Source organism: Mirounga angustirostris, unplaced genomic scaffold, assembly GCF_029215605.1.
Source record: "Mirounga angustirostris isolate CCGP_5_RB_7025 unplaced genomic scaffold, mMirAng1.0.hap1 SCAF_2, whole genome shotgun sequence".
Taxonomy (NCBI): Eukaryota; Metazoa; Chordata; class Mammalia; order Carnivora; family Phocidae; genus Mirounga; species Mirounga angustirostris.
Window position 1 is genome coordinate 153,962,286 of NW_026991710.1, and position 19,943 is coordinate 153,982,228.

General features: G+C 47.6%; 1 protein-coding gene across 4 annotated transcripts in view; it reads right to left on the reverse strand.

Annotated features, from left to right (window-relative positions):
* EPHX2 (epoxide hydrolase 2) overlaps positions 1-19,943 on the reverse strand; it is a 72,095-nt gene that overhangs the window by 11,823 nt on the left and 40,329 nt on the right. For all 4 annotated transcript variants that reach the window (XM_045880056.3, XM_064585350.1, XM_064585351.1 and 1 more), the window contains 4 exons: positions 19,417-19,502; positions 14,922-15,033; positions 2,503-2,577; positions 468-501 (listed from right to left, as the gene is read on the reverse strand). In XM_045880056.3, coding sequence (XP_045736012.1) covers positions 468-501; positions 2,503-2,577; positions 14,922-15,033; positions 19,417-19,502 — 307 coding nt within the window. The remainder of the gene's footprint in view (positions 1-467; positions 502-2,502; positions 2,578-14,921; positions 15,034-19,416; positions 19,503-19,943) is intronic.

The window sequence follows — 19,943 nt, forward strand, 5'->3', positions numbered from 1 at the left end:
TCATGTGGGGGAACTGGAAATGATGGGAAAGCAAGATAGGGATAGAGGAAAGGCCAGTGGATCATGACCAGAGGAGTTCTGGCTTGGGGTCTAGCTGACTTGGGCTCCGTGTGCACCAGGTGATCCTGCAAAGGTCAGTTCCTATCTTAGGTCTTGGTCCTTATCAGCAGAGGGTGGGATTGCCCTGATGAGCTCTAAGATTCCGCTAAGCTCTTATGGTTTAAGATCGTGGACCCAAAGTTCCCTGGGGCGGCAGGAACCAAGGCCGTGTGGTCAGCCCAAGGCTAAGGTGAGCGCTATTCACCAGTGGGGGCCTATGTTAAGTCACAGTTCAGAGCTGGAGCGGGGGGTGGAGGGGGGTGGGGAGAATGCTTCTGCTCAGAGCAGTCAGATGGACACTTGTTTAACCTTCATCTGATTCTTGCCATGAGCCTCCTGCCCCCCCACCTCCTAAAAATCTCTCTTACCCATTTCACGGACTCGGCTCACTCTGATAAAAGCCTGTAAGGAAAAGGAAGGTTAGAAAGTTCGTCATGGATGAAGTAAAGGAAAAACGTTGAAACAGGTCATGTGTAAACCCTGTCACAACCAAAGGCCTACGAGTGCCATCAGGTCACACAAACATGCTCAACTCCCAAGAGAGCTAGAGACATCTTCGGGGGTCAGAGCCGAGGTGGTTAACAACCAAAGCTCTGTACCAAGGCTGCTCCTGGGTGCTTGCAGGCCTTGGTCATGTAAGAACTTGGGTTGACACAACCCATGGGAACAAGAGATGAGACCTTAGACCAATGGCGGGTGGGAAGTTAAACAGGAGATACTCTCCACCCCTCTACTGCACACCCAGGAAATCTGCAGTCCTCGGCGAAAGGGTGGGCTGGAAAAAAATCCACCCCTCACGTGGAGCAATGTCAAAGGACTTGTTCCATTTCAGTTTGGTACGAAGAGGAAACCACAAAAGCTCCCCTAGGAATTCACAGCTATAAGCCTGCCTTCATAGGTGGTCAGGTTCAAACCTACTCTATCTACAGGACCTGGAAACCCCCAAGGTGTGAGGTAAACAACAACAGAAGAAAAGTGGGCCTGGGCTGGTAATGCCCCCGGGATGCCTGGCAGAGGCAGCAAATGCTAAAGCACAGGAGGATTTTTTCTCAAGCCCAGCGGAAGCAGATTGGTGCAGTTTCAGGGCTGCTGAAGATGAGCTCACAAAGCAAAATTTCAGAATACTCCGCCACACCCCCACACCCTTCACGCACACACACAGGCCCCTTTGCAAGAGTCAGCAAACACAGCAAACAGTAAAATCAGAGTCTTCAACAATATCAAGTAATAGGACTTTCAGAGAAAGAGAGAGAGAGAATGAAAAAAATAAGTATGCTTAACATGATTAAAGACATAAAAGAAGGAACTAGAACACAAGAATACAACAAGACTCTCTCACAAAAGATTAGAACGATTTGAAAAAGAGCCAAATACAACTTTCATACATAAACAAAAACCCTGTTTGTGGAAATTAAAAAGAAAACTTTGAAGATGTATTGAACTGCCGATTAGACATCACTACAGAAAGGAGGAGGGCAGACCTCGGGCTGATTTTTAAGAAGCAATGACAGAAGCTTCTACCTAGAATTCCATCCTTGGATGAACTAGTCTACAGGACTGAAGATCAAAATAAAAATATTCTCAGGCCAAAAATTATAAGTTTATTATTAACAGACTCTTAGGGAGAGAACTACCTAAGAAGGTACTTCGGGGAGGAAGAAATTGCACGAAACGGAAAGCGAAATGCCAGGGGTGACCAGCAAAGGCGCTGGCAAACACGGGAGTGACAGGACGACCCACACACAAGACAGCGGGCTGGGGTGGGGGTGGGGCACCTGGGTGGCTCAGTCGGTTAAGCGTCTGCCTTTGGCTCAGGTCATGATCCCAGGGTCCTGGGATCTAGTCCCACAGCGGGCTCCCTGCTCAGTGGGGAGTCTGCTTCTCCCTCTCTCTCCCTCTCTGTGCTCTCCCTCCCTCTCAAATAAATAAATAAAATCTTAAAAAAAAAAAGACAGCTGGCTGGGGTTATGGAGTTAAAAGTGTTCTAGGCTCCTTTTCAAGACAAGGGTTAGTGGTATCAGTTGATTTAGGACTTGGATGAACAATTCTGCGTGTGAAAATGGTAGCAGCAGTCACAGCACAACTTCTCAACTGTTGCTATTAAAATCCTTTATAATCCTTCTCTGATCTTCATCCCAAAGCCCTACTGGTGTGGGACAGGGAGGATGTAACCTTTCCCCATGGCAAGGGGAGTGGTCGAGTGAGGACCTCGATGACCCTGACTACAGAAGTCAAAGAAAAGAAGGCCACGTTGTTCATTTCCAGACCCTGCCACACCCCAGGACCCTTCCCTCCCAGGGAAGCCTTCCAGAGGCCTTCGAACCTCTGCAGCTCCCCATTCCTCCCCTCCCGTCCCCGCTACCTCCCCCCACCCCCCGCCTTCCCACCCCCTGCAACACTCACCATGTCATCACTTGCTCTGAAGAAGCTTTTGAAAGTCCGACTCAGGTTCTGTTCCAGTTCGGCCTCAGCCACTCCCTAAAACAAATCAAGAAAGCAAAAGGAAGGACTCTGCAGAAATCTTGGGAACCAGAGCCCTCCCCGATCTGACCAAAAGCCGGAAGCTCCCAACCTCTGTCCCATCCAGCCCACGTTTCATTAGAAGTGCATTAGTTTGGATTTTCCATTGAAACACATCTTTTAAAAGCTTCAAATAAAACACAAGATGCTAACAGCGGTCCCCCCCGGGAAGTGGGTTTATGGTTGTTGCTTTCTTCTGTTTTTCAAAATTCCTACAGTGAGTATGTCTTACTTGTAATAAGCCCTTTAAGGGACAGGGGGAGGGCTGGACAGGAGTAGTTGCTGGTGAGGGAACGGTTCCAAGGATTCCAAGAAGCCAAGTGGAAAAGCCAAAAGTTGTTCCATTCACGCATCTCCTTTTGCTACGGTAACTTCAAACCCAACCTCTTTGAGTTGGGCCTAAATTATTATAGACCAATTATTATTCCATGCCCATGGATTGTCTCCCAAAGGTCAGGGCAGCAAGGCTGCCTTGGGAAGAGCTGGGACCCATATCCTTTGTGGTGACAGATTACCAGGTCTCCCCGCTCATGGGAGCGTTGTTACACATGATGCCTAACCTAACACATGGTTCTTTGGTCATTTCCAGGTCTCTGACTGGAACTTGCTTCATCTGTTCCATAGATACTGGGCCCCTTCTCTTGCTAGAAACTCAGGGTCTGGATTCCTCAGCTCCCCACCTCCCCTTCTTCTTACCCAAATCCTCCATCTAGGAGCACATACAGACACTAAAACGGGGTGGCAAGGGGCTTCGAGATCCATCAGTGGAGTTAATCTACTGGCTAGTCTCCCGGTACGTGATTTTTTAGGGCATAAAAGAACATTTTAACCCAGTCTTTCTTTTCTGGAAATTGAACGCCCTTGGACCTGAAAGCTGTTATAAAACCTGTGCAAAGGAAGATAGCTGTCCCCGAGGCAGAGACCCCCCACCCCCACCCCAGGGCAACTGCTCGGAAAGAATCAAGATCCTTCCCCAACACAGTCCCGAGGAGACCAGTGCTATGGCAGGACCTGAGAAAGAGTATGGCGGTGTCTTAGTCCGTTCCGGCTGCCGGAACGGAATCCTATACACCTGGGAGCTTGTAAACAGACATTCATTTCTCAGGCTGGAGGCTAGGAAGGCTGAGATCAAGGAGCCTGCAGACTCCCTGTCTTCTGACCATGCCCTCACATGCCAGAAAGGGCGAGGGAGCTCTCCTCTGGAGAGGACGCTCCTCCCATTCACGAGGGCACTACCCTCATGACCTAACGTCCCCCAAAGGTCCCATCTCCTGACACCCTCACAGTGAGGATCAGGATTTCAATATGTGACTTGGGGAGGACACATTCAGTCTATAACCCAGTGCCAATCTACTTCTTTCTCCTGCTTTCCAGGGGCTCACCTGAACGTGCCCAGACACCAGCTGAAATGGACCACAGAATGTTTTCTGAGTGGGCACCCTTACTTTCCCAGCTCCCTGATTTAGCAGACTGGAACTTCCATCAAGAACAGCTAGCTCCCAGGGCACCTGGAGGGCGCAGTCGGTTAAGCTTCAGACTCTTGGGTTTGGCTCAGGTCATGACCTCAGGGTCCTGAGACTGAGCCCCCACTGCACTCAGCGGGGGTGGGGGGTCTGCTTGAGATTCTCTCCCTCTCCCCCCATACTCTCTAAAATAAGTAAATCTTAAAAAAAAAAAAAAAAGGACACCTAGTTCCCTTAGTGTGGTCTTCAAAGAACCTTCAACACCTGTCCCCAAAACTGCCTTGTCCACAGAGTCCTGCCTTCAGCCATCCCAATAAAATAACTGTATTCTTGGGCGCCTGGGTGGCTCAGTTGGTTAAGCAACTGCCTTCGGCTCGGGTCATGATCCTGGAGTCCCGGGATCGAGTCCCGCATCGGGCTCCCTGCTCAGTGGGGAGTCTGCTTCTTCCTCTGACCTTCCTCCTTCTCATGCTCTCTGTCTCTCATTCTCTCTCTCTCAAATAAATAAATAAAATCTTAAAAAAAAAAATAATTGTATTCTTGTTGGATCCCATAGTGCTTTAGTGTGGCCCCTCAGGCCACCCTGAGGGCAGGGAAGCATCCACTTGGGAGCATCTGTGACTGGTCGTAGGACACGCAGGGGCTGAACCTGTATGTTGGTTCCTCTCCTCCCCTTCATGTTGTTGGTTTCTCTCCTCCCCTTCATGTTCTCAGAGAGGACGGTGCTATAGGCCAAGTCTCTAAAGCGTTCTAGTGACCCGCAGCCCTCTCCGCCCTGCACACATTAAGAGGCCCCGTGATACACAGCACTTCGTTTGTTCTGCACATCGACATGGTGAGGGCTCTGGATCTATGAGAAGGCAGCAGGCACGAAAGGAAACATTTATATTCCGCAGCGCTGCGTCTGCAGTTTGAGATTTTCTGATGCGAGCAATGCCGAAGTGTTCATTACAACCCCCCTCCCATTTGTCAGATTCAATTATGATGGAGATGCAGTCATGACCTTCTGCTCTGCGATCAAACACCACAGCAAGAAAAAAGCCATGGAAGGAAGTATATTTTAAGTGATCGATAAAAGCCTCGGTCAGCCCTGCCTGTCATATGGGTCATCGCTTTTATTTACTGGGAGCCGTCCTCATCCCAGAAACCGCTGCTGTTCACGAGCCCAGGGTCAGGAGGAGTCTCCACAGGCGCAGAGGTCTGGACAGGGCTTTGACCCGCAAATCGTCCTTAGAAGAGCAGATGGATGCCAAATGGGTCAGTAAAAAATCAAAGGGATCAAAGGGATCAAAAAGGTAAATAAGTCTGTCCACCCACATGAAAGTAGATCAGATCAACAGGGAGAACGAGGACAAAGGTGAGGGCCAGAAAGGGGAGACGATGATAACATTTGTACTCTGGTCATGTGCCCTGCTGGTATCATCTGGCTCTGTAAGTTTTAAAGGTGATACCATATTTTTAAGTCCCACAGACCAATGACAAGCTTCCTGCCTGCCCCGAGGGAGGGGCTCCACCCTCTGTGCTCCTGAGTGGAGCCCTTAGGGCATGGACTTTGGAATCTAGCAAACAAGACTGCAAGTCCCTGTCCTGATACTTAACTGGGCAACTTAATATTTCGAAGCCTCAATTTCCTCATCTATAAAATGGGAGTTTTGTAAGGATTCTACAAGATAATGATAATGCCTATTTCTGAAACGCCAATAAATGGTAATTATTATCACTAATAGTATCCCCATCTTTAAAGTTACTGGACTGCACCAGAAATGTCTATTTTGGGATCTGGTCCCCTCACCAGCCTGTGAGTCTCTTATGGACACACACTGTATCTTATTCATATTTTTGTTCCCATGGTCAGAGCATGGTAATAGGAGGTCCCAGGTGGGTAGGAAGGAGAAAGGGAAGTGAGGAGAAAAGGAGACCAGAATAGGAGAGAAAGACTTTGGTGGGCGTGCCTTCTAAATGATTGTGGCTTTTATTTTTCTGCTCTCCACCACGAGCTCATATTCGCCCCAGCTTGCGGCGGGGCTGAGCAGTAACCTACAGAACAGAGACAAATGGTAGAATCCGCTGTCTTATGACCCAAAGCTATCAGGGGCAGGCAAACTGAAGACAGCTCTGGGTTCAGAAAGAAGCTCCTAGAACAAAGCCTCTGGAATTCCATGAATCCTGGAGCTTTGTGTCGAGAGTACTCGGAGTTGTTTAAGGGAGACTTCTTACAGTGTGAATGACTAGAAGTGTAAGGAAACCCACACCTGGGAGAATTCATCAGAATTTCTTGGCCTTTCCAACTAACCACCTCGGCCTCCTCCCTTTCTCTATTTTAAACTTGAAACCATAGAAGCTCATAGCTATGAGGAAACTTGTAATTCTCTTCTCCTTGCTTTCTGTGCCTTCCAGATTAGTATCCTTCGCTTTGTCCTTACCCCTGAGACCTATTTCCCACTGCTGGATAAACATGTCTGTGTGGATATCTTGTCACACTCCTCAGTCTGATCCTTAAAATTGACCTGAAGAACCAATGAAGGAAATGTAGTTTTTGGTGAGATACATTTTTATTCATACCCCAGTGTTACCACATGCCACTGTAGTGGGTTGAGGAGTGGTCCCCAAGAAGGCATGTCCAAGGATCTAATACCCAGTACCCGTGAATGTGACCTTGTACGGCAATGGAGTCTGTGTGGATGAGACCATCAGGATCTCGGATGAGTGACAGATTACAAATCAAGGAGTGCCGAGGGTTTCCGGTGCCGCCAGAAGCTAGGAGACAGGCATGGAATGGATTGCCCCCTCAGGCCCCCCAGAAGAAACCAAACCTGCTAACAACCTGATTTCGGAATTTGGCCTCCAGAACTGTAAGAGCATAAATTTCTGTTGTTTCAAGCCACCAAGGGTGTGGTAGTTGGTTACAGAAGCCCTAGAAGAATAATACACCACTTCAGGAAATCTCGTGATTGGGAGGGTGGGTGAAGACGGAGAGGGACTAGGGCCTATGTAAAGGGACTCGGGTTCAGGGGGCCCGGGCACCTGCCCCCCCTCCAGCAGGATGACAGGTGTGCTGAGCACAGGGCGCGGGATCTTGCCCCCAGCCCAGCTTCCTCCCCAGGCACGTGTTTCACTCACTGTTCGAGGAACCCCAGATATGTCGCATACAATGAAGGAGACCAAGTTCTGTCCCCACTCTTCACCCAGAGTGCTGACAGGGGAGGAGCTCTCAATCACCTCATCTGCCCGGGAGGTTCCTACAGCTGGGAGGGCATAGCAGCATCTTCTAGAACTCAGACCTCCTCCCAGAGACATCCTCCTCCCGCGTCCATACCCAGTGGGATTTCTCCTCTCTCATCTCCCCTTTTGCTCCTTCCACGATGTACAACAGGTCTCTGCCTCAGAAGATGCACTTAACTGGGTCTATGGTTTCATTGCCGAGACAGTGGAGACAGCAAGGGGCAAGTCCATCAAAGCAGGAGCTCGGGCAGCCTGGCTAAATAAATGATGGTCCACCTGTATTCTGGAGCAACAAGCAGCCGTTGCGATGGATGAGGTAAATCTACATGTATTGGCAGGAAAATCTGTCTGCGCTCTAGTAAATGAAAAAGCAGCATGATTCCAGTTCTATAAAAATCACATGTACGCTCATATGCACATACGCATGCCCCCCGCCCCGCCACACTTAAAAGCATCTTTTAAAAAACCGTCTGGGAAATACTCACTAAACTATTCATAGTAGCTACTTCTAGATGAGGGAAAGCGGAGCCAACTTTTTATTTTATACAACTCAGTACTTTTTTTTTTTTTAAAGTACCAAGCATAAATCATCTATAAAATACGGGCAGTAACAAGTCACCAGCTGTCCCCGTAGCCTGGTGCCTGATGGGGGACAGGATGGGGGGGCATTACTGTGGGTGTTCTGGGGATGAAGGGAGACTCTGAACACCGTGAAGGAGAAGGAGGAAAATCGTTTGTGGATGTCGGGGTGCCCTTCTTGACTGCTACCTATAATTTCCTTTCTCCACATTTGCTCTCTATTATCTAGTTTCTCAGCTGGTTAAATACTAAAAAGTGGGCTTTGGCTTGCTCTGGTATATACAGCCTACAGCAGCTGTACGTTTCCAGACACCCACACCACACACACAGGTGCATGCCCCACACCCTTCTTCCAAAAAATAAAAATACACGTATACTATTAAGGAGGAGTAAAGAGGGTCCAGTGTTGGCAGCAGGAAGAGGGCATGCACTAACCATGTTCTGATTTCTGGGGCAGAGGGACTATGAAATATCCCCAGGCTAAGCAAGGACGTGAAGAATCTTAAGAATTAAAACATGGAACTTGTCACGTTCAAATTACCCAGCCGATTCTAAAATGTCTTTGCTGCCCAGAGCTGCCTCCTCCTCTTTCTTACTATACAAATGCAAAGCCTGTCATCTCTTCACTGAGAACAGAAAAACCACACACGCACCTTTTAATTTTAGTTTCCACCAGACTTGGCAAATTTGCAGGACAAGACAGTAAACACATTGGCTCAGGGTTCAAAGAGCTAGAGGAACTGAATCTAAACTTGGGGTTTACCTAAGGCACACCCTGTCCGGCTCAGCAAATGTGAACCAGAGGTAGGAGGGACGGCCACCGGGGCCCAGTCTGGAGCCTTTTTCAGGCTGAATGCATCCACGGTGACCTTGAGCGCTCATGGTGACTCCTCCTGGCTGGGGCATGGTGGGGGCAAGTTTGGAAGGAAAGAGGCAGGAGGGAGGGGGTTCCAGCACCCACCCCTGAATGAAACAGGTGCTCTCCACGTTATGCTTTATTTACTGGCCTGAATTCGGCTACAGTTTGAAGCAGTTACCTATTTGAAAACCATCCAACTAGAACACCCTCTTGTAGCGGAGGAAACTGCGGGCCCAAGGTAGGAAGGGACTTCCCTGTTGCTGAGTGAGGAGCAGACATGCTGGCAGGACCCCTGTGCATGGTTTCTCCTTGAGACCCAGCTCTGTGCCCACCCAGACCAGCCTCAGCAGCTGAATTCGCCCCAGACCCACACCCACCACGCCTTCACTCATTTGAATATTTAACATTTCCCTACCAAGAGGCTTTGTTCCTTTTTTTTTTTTTTAGAACAAAACCGTTCTCCAAATTCTTCCTGCGACTTAAAACCCAGCAGCTACAACATAACAATAGGGGTACTGATTTTTCCACAGTGACTATAATAACCTTTGAAACCAAAAAACATTGCCCTGCTGGGGGGGCAGTTAATAAGCACCTTTCCCCTGAGGTCACTTTTGTCCATGGGGCTTTGAGCTTATCTTGGTTTGCTCCTTCCTACCCTGTTTGGATGAGCACACACAACAAAGTCCAAGCTCCCTCCCAGCGGGGCTTAGGGGGAGGCACGTAGGCTTCGAAGTCAAAGCTAGGTCAAACCCAGTCAACCTGGGCTTGGGCCAGTGAGTGAACCCCCCAGAGTCCCTGTCTGCTCAGCTGAAAGAACACCAGAGTGCGCTTGTGAATAGAACCACTTGGCATACCGTGCTCAAAAAAAAGTAGTAGCTACGGGGCGCCCGGGTGGCTCAGTCCATTAAGCGTCTGCCTTCGGCTCAGGTCATGATCCCAGGGTCCTGGGATCAAGCCCTGCGATCAGCCTCTCTGCTCAGTGAGGAGCCTGCTTCTCTCTCTCCCTGCCGCTCCCTCTGCTTGTGTTCCTTCTCCCTTTGTCAAATAAATAGATAAATAATCTTAAAAAAAAATAAAGTAGTAGCTACAACCCAGTGTCCACGGAAGGATGGACAGATAAACCAAATATGGTCTACACGTACAATGGAATATCATTCAGTCCTAAAAAGGATTGAAATTCAGACACACGCTACAACATGGAATAGTCCTGAGGATGTTGTATAAAGTGAAATAATCCAGACCCAAAAAGACAAATCCTGTATGACTCCACTTCTATGAGGTTCCTAGAGTAGTCGGATTCAGAGACGGAAAGTGGCATGCTGGGTGCAAGGGGCTGGAGGAAAGAGGCAATGGGGAGTTTGTGTTTATTGGGCACAGTTTTGGATCTGCATGATGAAAAAGTTCTGGGGATGGATGGTGGTGATGGCTGTATGGTAATGCGAATGTAATTAATGCCACTGAACTGTACTCTTAAAAATGGTTCAGATGGTAAATTTTATGTTATGTGTGTTGCTAAATAACAAAAATTCAACCAAGTATGTTTTGAAGATCTATTTGGCTTTATGAATCAGACAGCATCCCGTCTGGCCAGCAGAGGGCGCTCAAAGGGCTACAGAAAAGGAAAGGTTTTTAAGGGTAGAGAAAGAGTGGAAATGAGGAAATGGATCAGCAGAGAATCCATTGTTTTAGGCAAGGTCACCCTTCCGAGGGGAACGGAGGGGTCCTCTCAGTGATTTCCTTGTGCTGACCAGGAAATTCCCATGTTGACTGCTTAGAGGTTATGTTTGTGGGGCTGAAACTGCACTCAGGTTGGGTACTGAGTGTTGGTTTACTGACTTGGGGCCTTCACCTGAGTGATGCCATTTTGGGCCCGTGGCGTTTTTTTATTTTATTTTACTTTATTTTATTTTTTATTTATTTACTTACCTATTGAGAGAGAAAGAAGGAGAGAGAGAATATGCCTGGGGGAGAGGGAGAGAGAGAATCTCAAGCAGGCTCCACGCTCAGCGCAGAGTCCGACATGAGACTTGATCTCACAACCCTGAGATCATGACCTGAGCCGAAACCAAGAGTTGGACGCTTAACTGACTAAGCTACCCAGGTGCCCCCTCATTAAATTTTTGAAGGAAAATATTATCTAAAAAAATGTGTTATTTACATTAACATGGGCACATTATTATTATTTTTTAAGTGAAATAATAAATATTTTAAATATTCAGTATCCAGTATGATAAATACCAGTAGACATAACCCACATTAACTAAAGCTCTTTGAGGTCCTGACCCTTGGCTCCAACTGCTCCTAGCTTGTACTGAATTCTCACAGTTGTAATAGAAATGAGGAAGGAACTCCTGCCCTGGGAAAATGCATGCATACAGTACATTGTGCAGGCAATTTCAAGATGTTCCAGACCTTCTGAAACCCATCTTCAGGATCACTGAGTATTTGTTTGGAACTCTCTTATGTCCCATGATATTTATGGGAGATAAATAACTTGTCTGAGTGAAGCAAGTTTCGTATGCGTTTTCAGCCCTTTGTCCCCTCAGGCTAGAATGCCCTTCCCTCTCCTAGTCACCCACACAGATCCTATTATTCATCTTCCCAGGGCCAGTTCGAACGTCTCTCCTCTGGTAAGAGTGACCTGTGTTTTCTTACGAGCTCCCAGAGTAAGCTGTGTCTTCAGGCCGGTCCTGTATGGCTGCCTTATTCTCCAGGTATGTGTCACCTGCTTGCTTCTCCACGAACTGTTTCAGTAAGTTGTTGTCGTTTTGTTTTTTAAGATTTTACTTATTTATGTGACAGAGAGAGACACAGCGAGAGAGGGAACACAAGCAGGGGGAGTGCGAGAGGGAGAAGCAGGCTCCCCGCCGAGCAGGACCCTGGGATCATGACCTGAGCCGAAGGCAGACGCTAACGACTGAGCCACCCAGGCGCCCCCTCCAAGAACTGTTTCAATCCGTACATGTTGTTACTCAGCCCTGACACTGACACACAAGAGAAGATGCAGAAGCATTTGCTAGATGAATTCATGGATATTAATTATTCCTAAGAAACACCAGTCAAAACATTCTGACATTTAAACGTATTTGTAATGCTCCCCCATCCCCCCCATCGGGGGCACCTCTGTTCTTATGAATGGGGAATCCAAAGGGATGAGAAAGAAAAAGGAAGAAAGGTCGAAGAGAAAGGAGTGGGCATGAAAGCGCATGCCCTCCCTTGCGCTCTGCGTCCCCCATATGGTGTAGCCTGGCAGCTGGGCCCTGAGTGTGGAGGGCCTGTTGCCCATACCTGGGGCATGGGGGCTGGGTGAGGGTGGAGGGAAGAGGGTGAGAAGTAACTATGAAGCATGGGGCACTGGTGATGGAAAGGTCTGTGGTGGTGCGGCGGGGGGGGGCGGGGTTCCTCTGGAAGGGCGTACTCTGGGCACAGAGGGCGGCGGGAGGGGGTTGGGCTCTTGGAGGGTGGGGGCCAAGCAGAGCCAGAGATTGAGAAAGGGTCAGATAAGAGGTGAGAGGAATCCAGACACCAGCTTCCCAGTTTTGGGTAGGGCCCTATTCCCTCCCCAATTCCCAAAGGCCAAGGCAGCTGCCACCAAGACACCTGCCACCAAGACTTTGTTTCTCTCCCCACCACCAGAGCCTTCTCCAGTGTGAGATGCACAGGGCCGAAGCAAACACCTGGGAAAGGGTGGCAGGCAGTACGTCACACCTGACATTGGGATTCTGACTTCCAATCCAGCTGGAAGAATTTTCATGGGGCCATCTTTGACCGGGCAATGAGCCTACAAGGATTCTTCTCTACTACTTTTGACATCAACTACAGGCCCAGGGCTTAGTGTCCAGACCACAGGGACACTTACCTCCTTCTTCTCTCATTTGTCCAAGCCTTCCAAAGAGGCCACTTCTCATCGTCCCTACCCTTTCCCCTCACTGTCCCCATCCTGTCCCTGTCCTCCCATTTCTCTCACCAGGGGCACTGTTTGTTTCCCCCTTACCCACCTGTTACAGGCTGAACTGTGTGTCCTCCTAATTCCTAGGAAGTCCTAACCCCTAGGGCCTCAGAATGTAACGATATTTGGAGATGAGGTCTTTAAAGAGGTAATTAAAATGAGGTCTTTAGAGTAGACCCTCAACCACTATGACTGGTGTCCTTATAAGAAGAGGAAATTTGAACACAGAAACACACAGGCACAGAGGAAATGCCATGGGGGGACACACCAAGAAGGGGGCCATCTACAAACCAAGGAGAAAAGCTTTAGAAGAAACCAACAATGTAGTCACTCTGATCTCGGACTTCTGGCCTCCAGAACTATGAGATAATAAATTCTATTGTTTATGCCCCCCAGGCTCTGGTACTGTGTTACGGCAGCCCCAGCTGACTAATACACCATCTAATCCATCCTTCAAGCTCAAGACTACTTCAAACTAATTAAAGACATGTTGATTAATTCAAGCCGAAGGGAGCTCACCACTTCCCACACTCTGGGCGCAGTAGGGCCTGGCCTCAGTGGAGGACTTGATACATGGAGCATCATTTCATGATGTTGCTGGGGCCTTCTGGTGTCTTACTGAATGAGTCTTGCCTGAATCAAAAAGTTCCTCTTCCAGGGGTGCCTGGGTGACTCAGTCAGTTAAGCGTCCGACTCTTGGTTTTGGCTCAGGTCACGATCTCAGGGTTGTGAGATGGAGCTCTGTGTCGGGCTTTGTGCTCAGCATGGAGTCTGCTTGTCCCTCTCCCTCTGCCCCTCCCCTGGTGATCTCTCTCTCTCTCAAATAAATAAATAAATAAATAAATAAATAAATAAATAAATAAAATCTTTAAAAAAGGAAGTGTCTCTTCCAAGGCACCAGCTTATCAATTAAAATAGTTCTGTGTGTGTGCTGTTTTTTTTAAGATTTAATTAATTAATTAATTAATCAATTTATTTATTTATTTATTTTTGAGAGCCAGAGAGAGAGAATGAGCACAAGTGGGGGGAAGGGCAGAAAGAGAAGCACACTCCCTGCTGAGCAGGGAGCCCGATGCGGGGATCAACCCCAGGACCCTGGGATCATGACCTGAGCTGACGGCAGATGCTTAATGACTGAGCCACCCAGGCGCCCAGAGATTTATTTACTTTAGATAGTGGTGGGGGGAGGAGCAGAGGAAGAGGCAGAATCTCAAGCAGACTCCCCGCTGAGCATGGAGCTCAATCTCACAACCCTAAGATCATGACCTGAGCCAAAATTAAGAGTCAGACAACCAACTGAGCCACCAGGCGCCCCTAAAATCGTTCTTAGAGAAGTTACTTGCCAAATTGTAACTGGGGTGGTTGTGACCCTCGCTGGGGATGGTACCTCCTGTGAGCAGCAAGGGCAAGGTCTGGGTGAGAGAAGGGGGGGATGTTCTTGTGTTCTTTATTAATTCAATCCATCCTTCTCTCTTGGGAGTGCTAAGGAAACATCTCTTATCCTCTCTGGAATTACCCAGATGTAGCTGGACATTGGGGTCCAGAGTCCACAAGTGGACGAGTGGCAGGTGCCCCCTGCAGATGAGGCCAGATGATGCTGACTCACAGTGCTGCTCTCAGTGAATCCCCCTGAAGGCGGCAGTGACACCCCATCACCGGTGTCAACCCAGCATCCAAGGGGCATCTTTGAAGGGCACCTTGGGCTTTGTGGCACATGAGGTGATACCCAGAAACCTCCTACATGTCTCAAAGCACACTTGGGGCCTGGTGTAGGTCTTTTAGGCTCTGGTGCTCCTGTAATCACAAACCACACTCCTCAGCAAGTGAGGGGCCAGTTCCCTAGCAAGAGCCCAGGAACTGTCCCTAACCAGACGTGGGCTCCACCAGCCTCTCAGCCATAGAACTAAGAGAGGGCAGCTCGAAACCGGCACTCAGCCCCACCCCACTCCGTAATTTTGGAGAAACAGGAGAGTCCACTGCACCATCACTCCCACTCCCTTCCCCTCGCCACCCCAAATACACACCCACAGAAATGTGTCGTCACCTGGGAAGGACCAGCTGAGCTACAGAGCCAGCTTCACCTGAGCCCACGTATAAAATCATTTCTGATTAATGCCATGGAAAATTAAGGGGCAGAGAGAAAATCAAGCCAATGGGGAGGAGGGGAGACCAAGGAGAAAGAAGAACAAAAACCTTGCTGGGATCATTGCTCTCAGGGTCCCCAACTTACTGGTTCTTGGAAGTAGAGCTGGTAATCAAAAACAGGATTGGCTTTGATCCTCTCCATTGGGGACACATTGGGATTTGCCGGTATGAAGGGAGTATTCAAGCTGGCCACTGCCCTGTGGAAAAAAAGACACCAAGACACAGACCCTGTAAGAACCAGAAAGGACCTTACACATCAAAATGGAAGCTCAGAGCAGGAAAGGGATGTGCACAAGATCTCACATTAGCCATGTGTGTGAGAATGGGGTCAGCACTCTGATTTCTTGACTCCCAGCCCAGTGGTTTTTTCCCACTAAACTGCAGTATTTCTCACCTTCTTGCCTGAGACAAAGACACACTGACACACACATACACATTATGTGCAGTATATCAACCTTAATTAGATTATAGTTTCTAAAAATGCATTCATTTTTTCCCTTCCTTCCTTCCTTCCTTCACTCACTTAACTCTGTGTTGAGTTAATTCTGTGCTATATTCTAGGGGAAAGAGGATATAAAATCATACTCAAAGAGCTTATTATAATTTAAAAAGGCTAGATAAATACACCCATGACAAGACAGACTGTGATATGAGCCATAAGAATAGCACAAGCACCATGGGAGTTCAAGGAGACAAAGAGTTTCTAGATTTGGGCATCATGGAAGGTCTCATGGAAAAGAGAGCATCTGAACTTGGCTTTTAGGGGTGGAAGAGCGTAGGGAAGGGGAGACTATATGTAAGGGCAACATCATGGGGTCGTATGAGCAAATTCTAGAAGGGGGCAGAGCTTGTGGCTGAGTTTGATGTAACAAAGAATCTATGTGGCCAGAGGCCAAGCGTTTAATGGGGCCTCTTGTGAAATAAAGCCAGCGAGGCAAGTGGAAGCCTGGACATGAAGGGCCCCGAGTCTGGATTCGATGAGGCAGACAACCAAGGAAACCATGAGGGCTTCTGAGAAGAAGGCAGGAACAGAATGAAGTTGCAGTCAGGAAGTGATGTATCAAGCAGTGATACATGACATGGGGGCAGAGAGGGACACCAGAAGCAGGGAGAGGGCCAGCACACTACTGCATTAGTCACCCAAGAGCAGCAGGATGGCAGCGAGAGGAAAAAAAGAGAGGGGTAGATCTGAGCGACCACATGAAGGCAGGGCTGACAGAAGGCAGCCAGGACCACGGTGAGCCTGGCTCATCAGTAAGGGATCCCTTGCCCACTCTGATCCTAGGGTAACTCCTTCCCAAAAGAGAAATATGGAGAAGAGAATATCTGGAGGAGAGATAAACTAGGAGGAACGGGATAACTAGGACAAATGAAATTATCAGGGAAAGCAGTGCCGAGGTTTAACCAGTGCCAACCAACAGAAGCATAATGTGAGCCACACGTATCATTTAAAATCTTCTACCAGGGCGCCTGGGTGGCTCAGTCGTTAAGCGTCTGCCTTCGGCTCAGGTCATGATCCCAGGATCCTGGGATCGAGTCCCACATCGGGCTCCCTGCTCGGTGGGAAGCCTGTTTCTCCCTCCCCCACTTCCCCTGCTTATGTTCCCTCTCTTGCTGTGTCTCTCTCTGTCAAATAAATAAATAAAATCTTAAAATAAAATAAAATAAAATAAAATAATAAATAAATAAAATAAAATATAAAATAAAATAATAAAATAAATAAATAAATAAATAAATAAAATAAATAAATAAATAAAATAAAATAAAATAATAAAATAAAATAAAATAAAATTTTCTACCAGCCAATTAAAACGAGTAAAAAGAAACACGTGAGATTAATCTAAAATAGTACTTAATATCAATTATATGTTAATTAATATTAACTTACAATCTAATGTTGATTTAAATGATTTAATATTTGACACAATATATCTAAAATATTAATAATTTCAACAAGCAATAAATTAAAAATTATTAATAAGATAGTTTACTTTTTTTTTGGTATTAAGTCTTCGAAATCTGGAAGGCATTTCCCACTTACAGGCATCTCAGTTTGAACCAGCCACATTTTAAATGTTCAGTAGCCACCTTTAGACAGTGAAGCTTAGGCTACAAAATAAGTTATACCAAAGTTGAAAGGTTTCTAATGTTACCAGAGTGAACCTATTTCAAGCATTACTTAAATCACAAGTCAAGAAGTTCTTTTTCTAAATATTCTGAGCCGACTAAAGTTTTCTTTTCAATCGCCTTGACACACAGTTTATTCCATATATAAGAAAATTATCATCACCACATGAGATGTTAGCATATCAATGCTGCTGCCAACCACATTAAGATTGGAAAACGCTAAACCACAGCCTCCTTTTGGGAACAGAATCTCTAGATGATTATCAAAGAAAGGATATAAGAAGGTATTCTTGGCCAAACACGTGAGTAGACCATTACATTAAATAGGTCCCTGCAGTTTATCTCAATAGAATGCCAAAACCAAGGATTTGAAGAAATATTCCACATTAAAGGTGGGCTTTTTTCCCTCCTTTCCTTCATTTTCTGGCCAGAAAGGTGAAGATCAACGTCAACAATATTCTTAAAATCAGCTTTGCCCAGGCCCAGATATGCTGTGTCCCACCACGGACAGCCCTGGAAGGGGGTCTTGGCTTCCTCCTGACCCCCAGGAAGCAAGTAATAGGGCCATTTTCATGAGCACAGAAAGAGCAACTACTACCGAACTAATGACAGATGGGATGGAAGCAGAACAATGAGAGTAGGGACAGGAATGCACAGCATGTTTGCCTGTCTCAGACCTAATGTTACTCTGGGTACAACTTCACTGGGCTCATGTTAAATATTCTCAAATTCTCACGGGAGAGAGAGAGAGAGACTAAGTTTAATAAAACAACAAGAAGGCATTTCACTTCCTTCAAGGTAGAGATCATAAGTCTGTTGCTCTATTTCCTTTTGTCCCCTTCAAGAAGCATCTACTACAGTCTGTGCAGTAACTTTCCGGTGACCCGATTCCTAAGAGCTGAGCTCTTATTTCAACTCTGAATGAGAGGACAGAGAGAGAAGCTAAAGAGATCAGATGCACAAGAGTGCAACAACTTTTACAGTATTTCAGGCAGTGGGATGCGTGGGTGGCTCAGTCGTTAAGCGTCTGCCTTCTGCACAGGTCAGGGTCCCAGGGGGAAGCCTGCTTCTCCCTCTCCCACTCCCCCTGCTTGTGTTCCCTCTCTCGCTCTGTCTCTCTCTGTCAAATAAATAAATAAGATCTTAAAAAAATATTTCAGGAAGTGTTTGAATCTTTTTGGTCTCTGGTATCATCCTGCCATTTGAGCTGATGTTGGGATGAACAAAGTTCTCTAGTGTTTCCGATCTTATAAATGCCACCAAAGAAAAAGTGAGCAGATTAGTTAGGGAGATACAGGTGGCTGTGAAGGATGGTGTTTATTTATTTATTTATTTATTTATTAAGATTTTTTATTTATTTATCTGAGAGAGAGAATGGGAGACAGAGATCATGAGAGGGGGAGGATCAGAGGGAGAAGCAGACTCCCGGCCGAGCGGGGAGCCCGATGTGGGACTCGATCCCGGGACTCCAGGATCATGACCTGAGCCGAAGGCAGTTGCTTAACCAACTGAGCCACCCAGGCACCCCAGGATGGTGTTTATTTAATTCGCTAAGATCCCAGGCTGAAATGGGAGGCCACGCAGGCTTTCACTACAGTTGCCAGCTCAACGGGGGCATGGCCACAACGACCACCTGCCTCTCTGGGTTCAAAACCTGTCCTCCGAAAGCTGCTGCCGGAGGCCTGATGCCATTCTCAGAATGATTATGAATGACGTGATGGTCGTCACCAAGTGCCATTCTAACCTGACACCCACACAGCATTCTGCAGGTTGTACAGTCAAAAGGAGCTACCATTACCGCTCTGTGGTTGAGGAAACCAAGGCCTAATGGGGTGACATGATGTTTCACACAGCCAGCTCACAGGGCAAAACTGAAAGCCATGTGTCCTAACTCCCAGTTCAGGACTGAAGTTTCTTCTGACACTCTGTTCTATGACCCTGCCACCCTCGCTGCCTCCCCCACTCCCCCCGAAGTCTACCACCATTCTCCTGCATTCCCACTGGGCTACCCAGGCCCTGAGTTAGCTGTCCTGGGACAGGCCTTGCTTCCTAAGCCATGAGCTCATTAAGTCCTCCTTATTTTTTTTTTTTTTTAAAGATTTTATTTATTTATTTATTTGACAGAGAGAGACACAGCGAGAGAGGGAACACAAGCAGGGGGAGTGGGAGAGGGAGAAGCAGGCTTCCCGCAGAGCAGGGAGCCCGATGCGGGGCTCGATCCCACGACCCTGGGATCATGACCTGAGCCGAAGGCAGACGCCTAACGACTGAGCCACCCAGGCGCCCTAAGTCCTCCTTATTAATGGGTCAATGGGCACTAGCAAGCTAGATGTTCGGTGCCTTCCCAAACAACCTATCTGTTTTCAAGAAATTTACTGGAGTTCAAGACCTGAGGAAGGATTCTAATGGGAATTCAAATCCAAATTCTTGGTGCCTGAGGCCTAATTACCTACCTCACTCTCTCGGGGTAGAAGAGAGCCATGTTCCACACCAGCATGCCTCCCCAGTCATGGCCAATGAACACCGCCTGAGGGATGCCCTAGAGAAGGACAAAGACGGGAGCTGAACGTGAGTGGGCTACCGGGTTGGGGTGCTGAGAGCCCTGACGCCTTGTGCTCCCTGTAGGCCCAAACTCTCAGTGCCGGCAGGGACTCCCCCTCCACCGACCCCGCAGTGTCTACTCCAACGTCCACCCTCTTCAAGCCTCCCTTCCCACACAAAACGGCCCCAGAGAACCTCCACAGCTGACTGGTCTTTTATATTTTCTCAGAAGCCTAAGGCCACAGGCTCCAAATTCCCTCTCCCTCTCTACTTCCCCTCAAATCGAAATTTGTTTCACCTCTTTTTCTACTTTTTGTTTTAAAGTTAGTATGACTCACCTCCCTGTGCTCCATGTTCATCTTTCATTGAGTGATTAGGATTCTACTCCCCACTCTTTTGGGATCTTTCCTCCCTTAACTAACCACTGAAACCTCAAAGG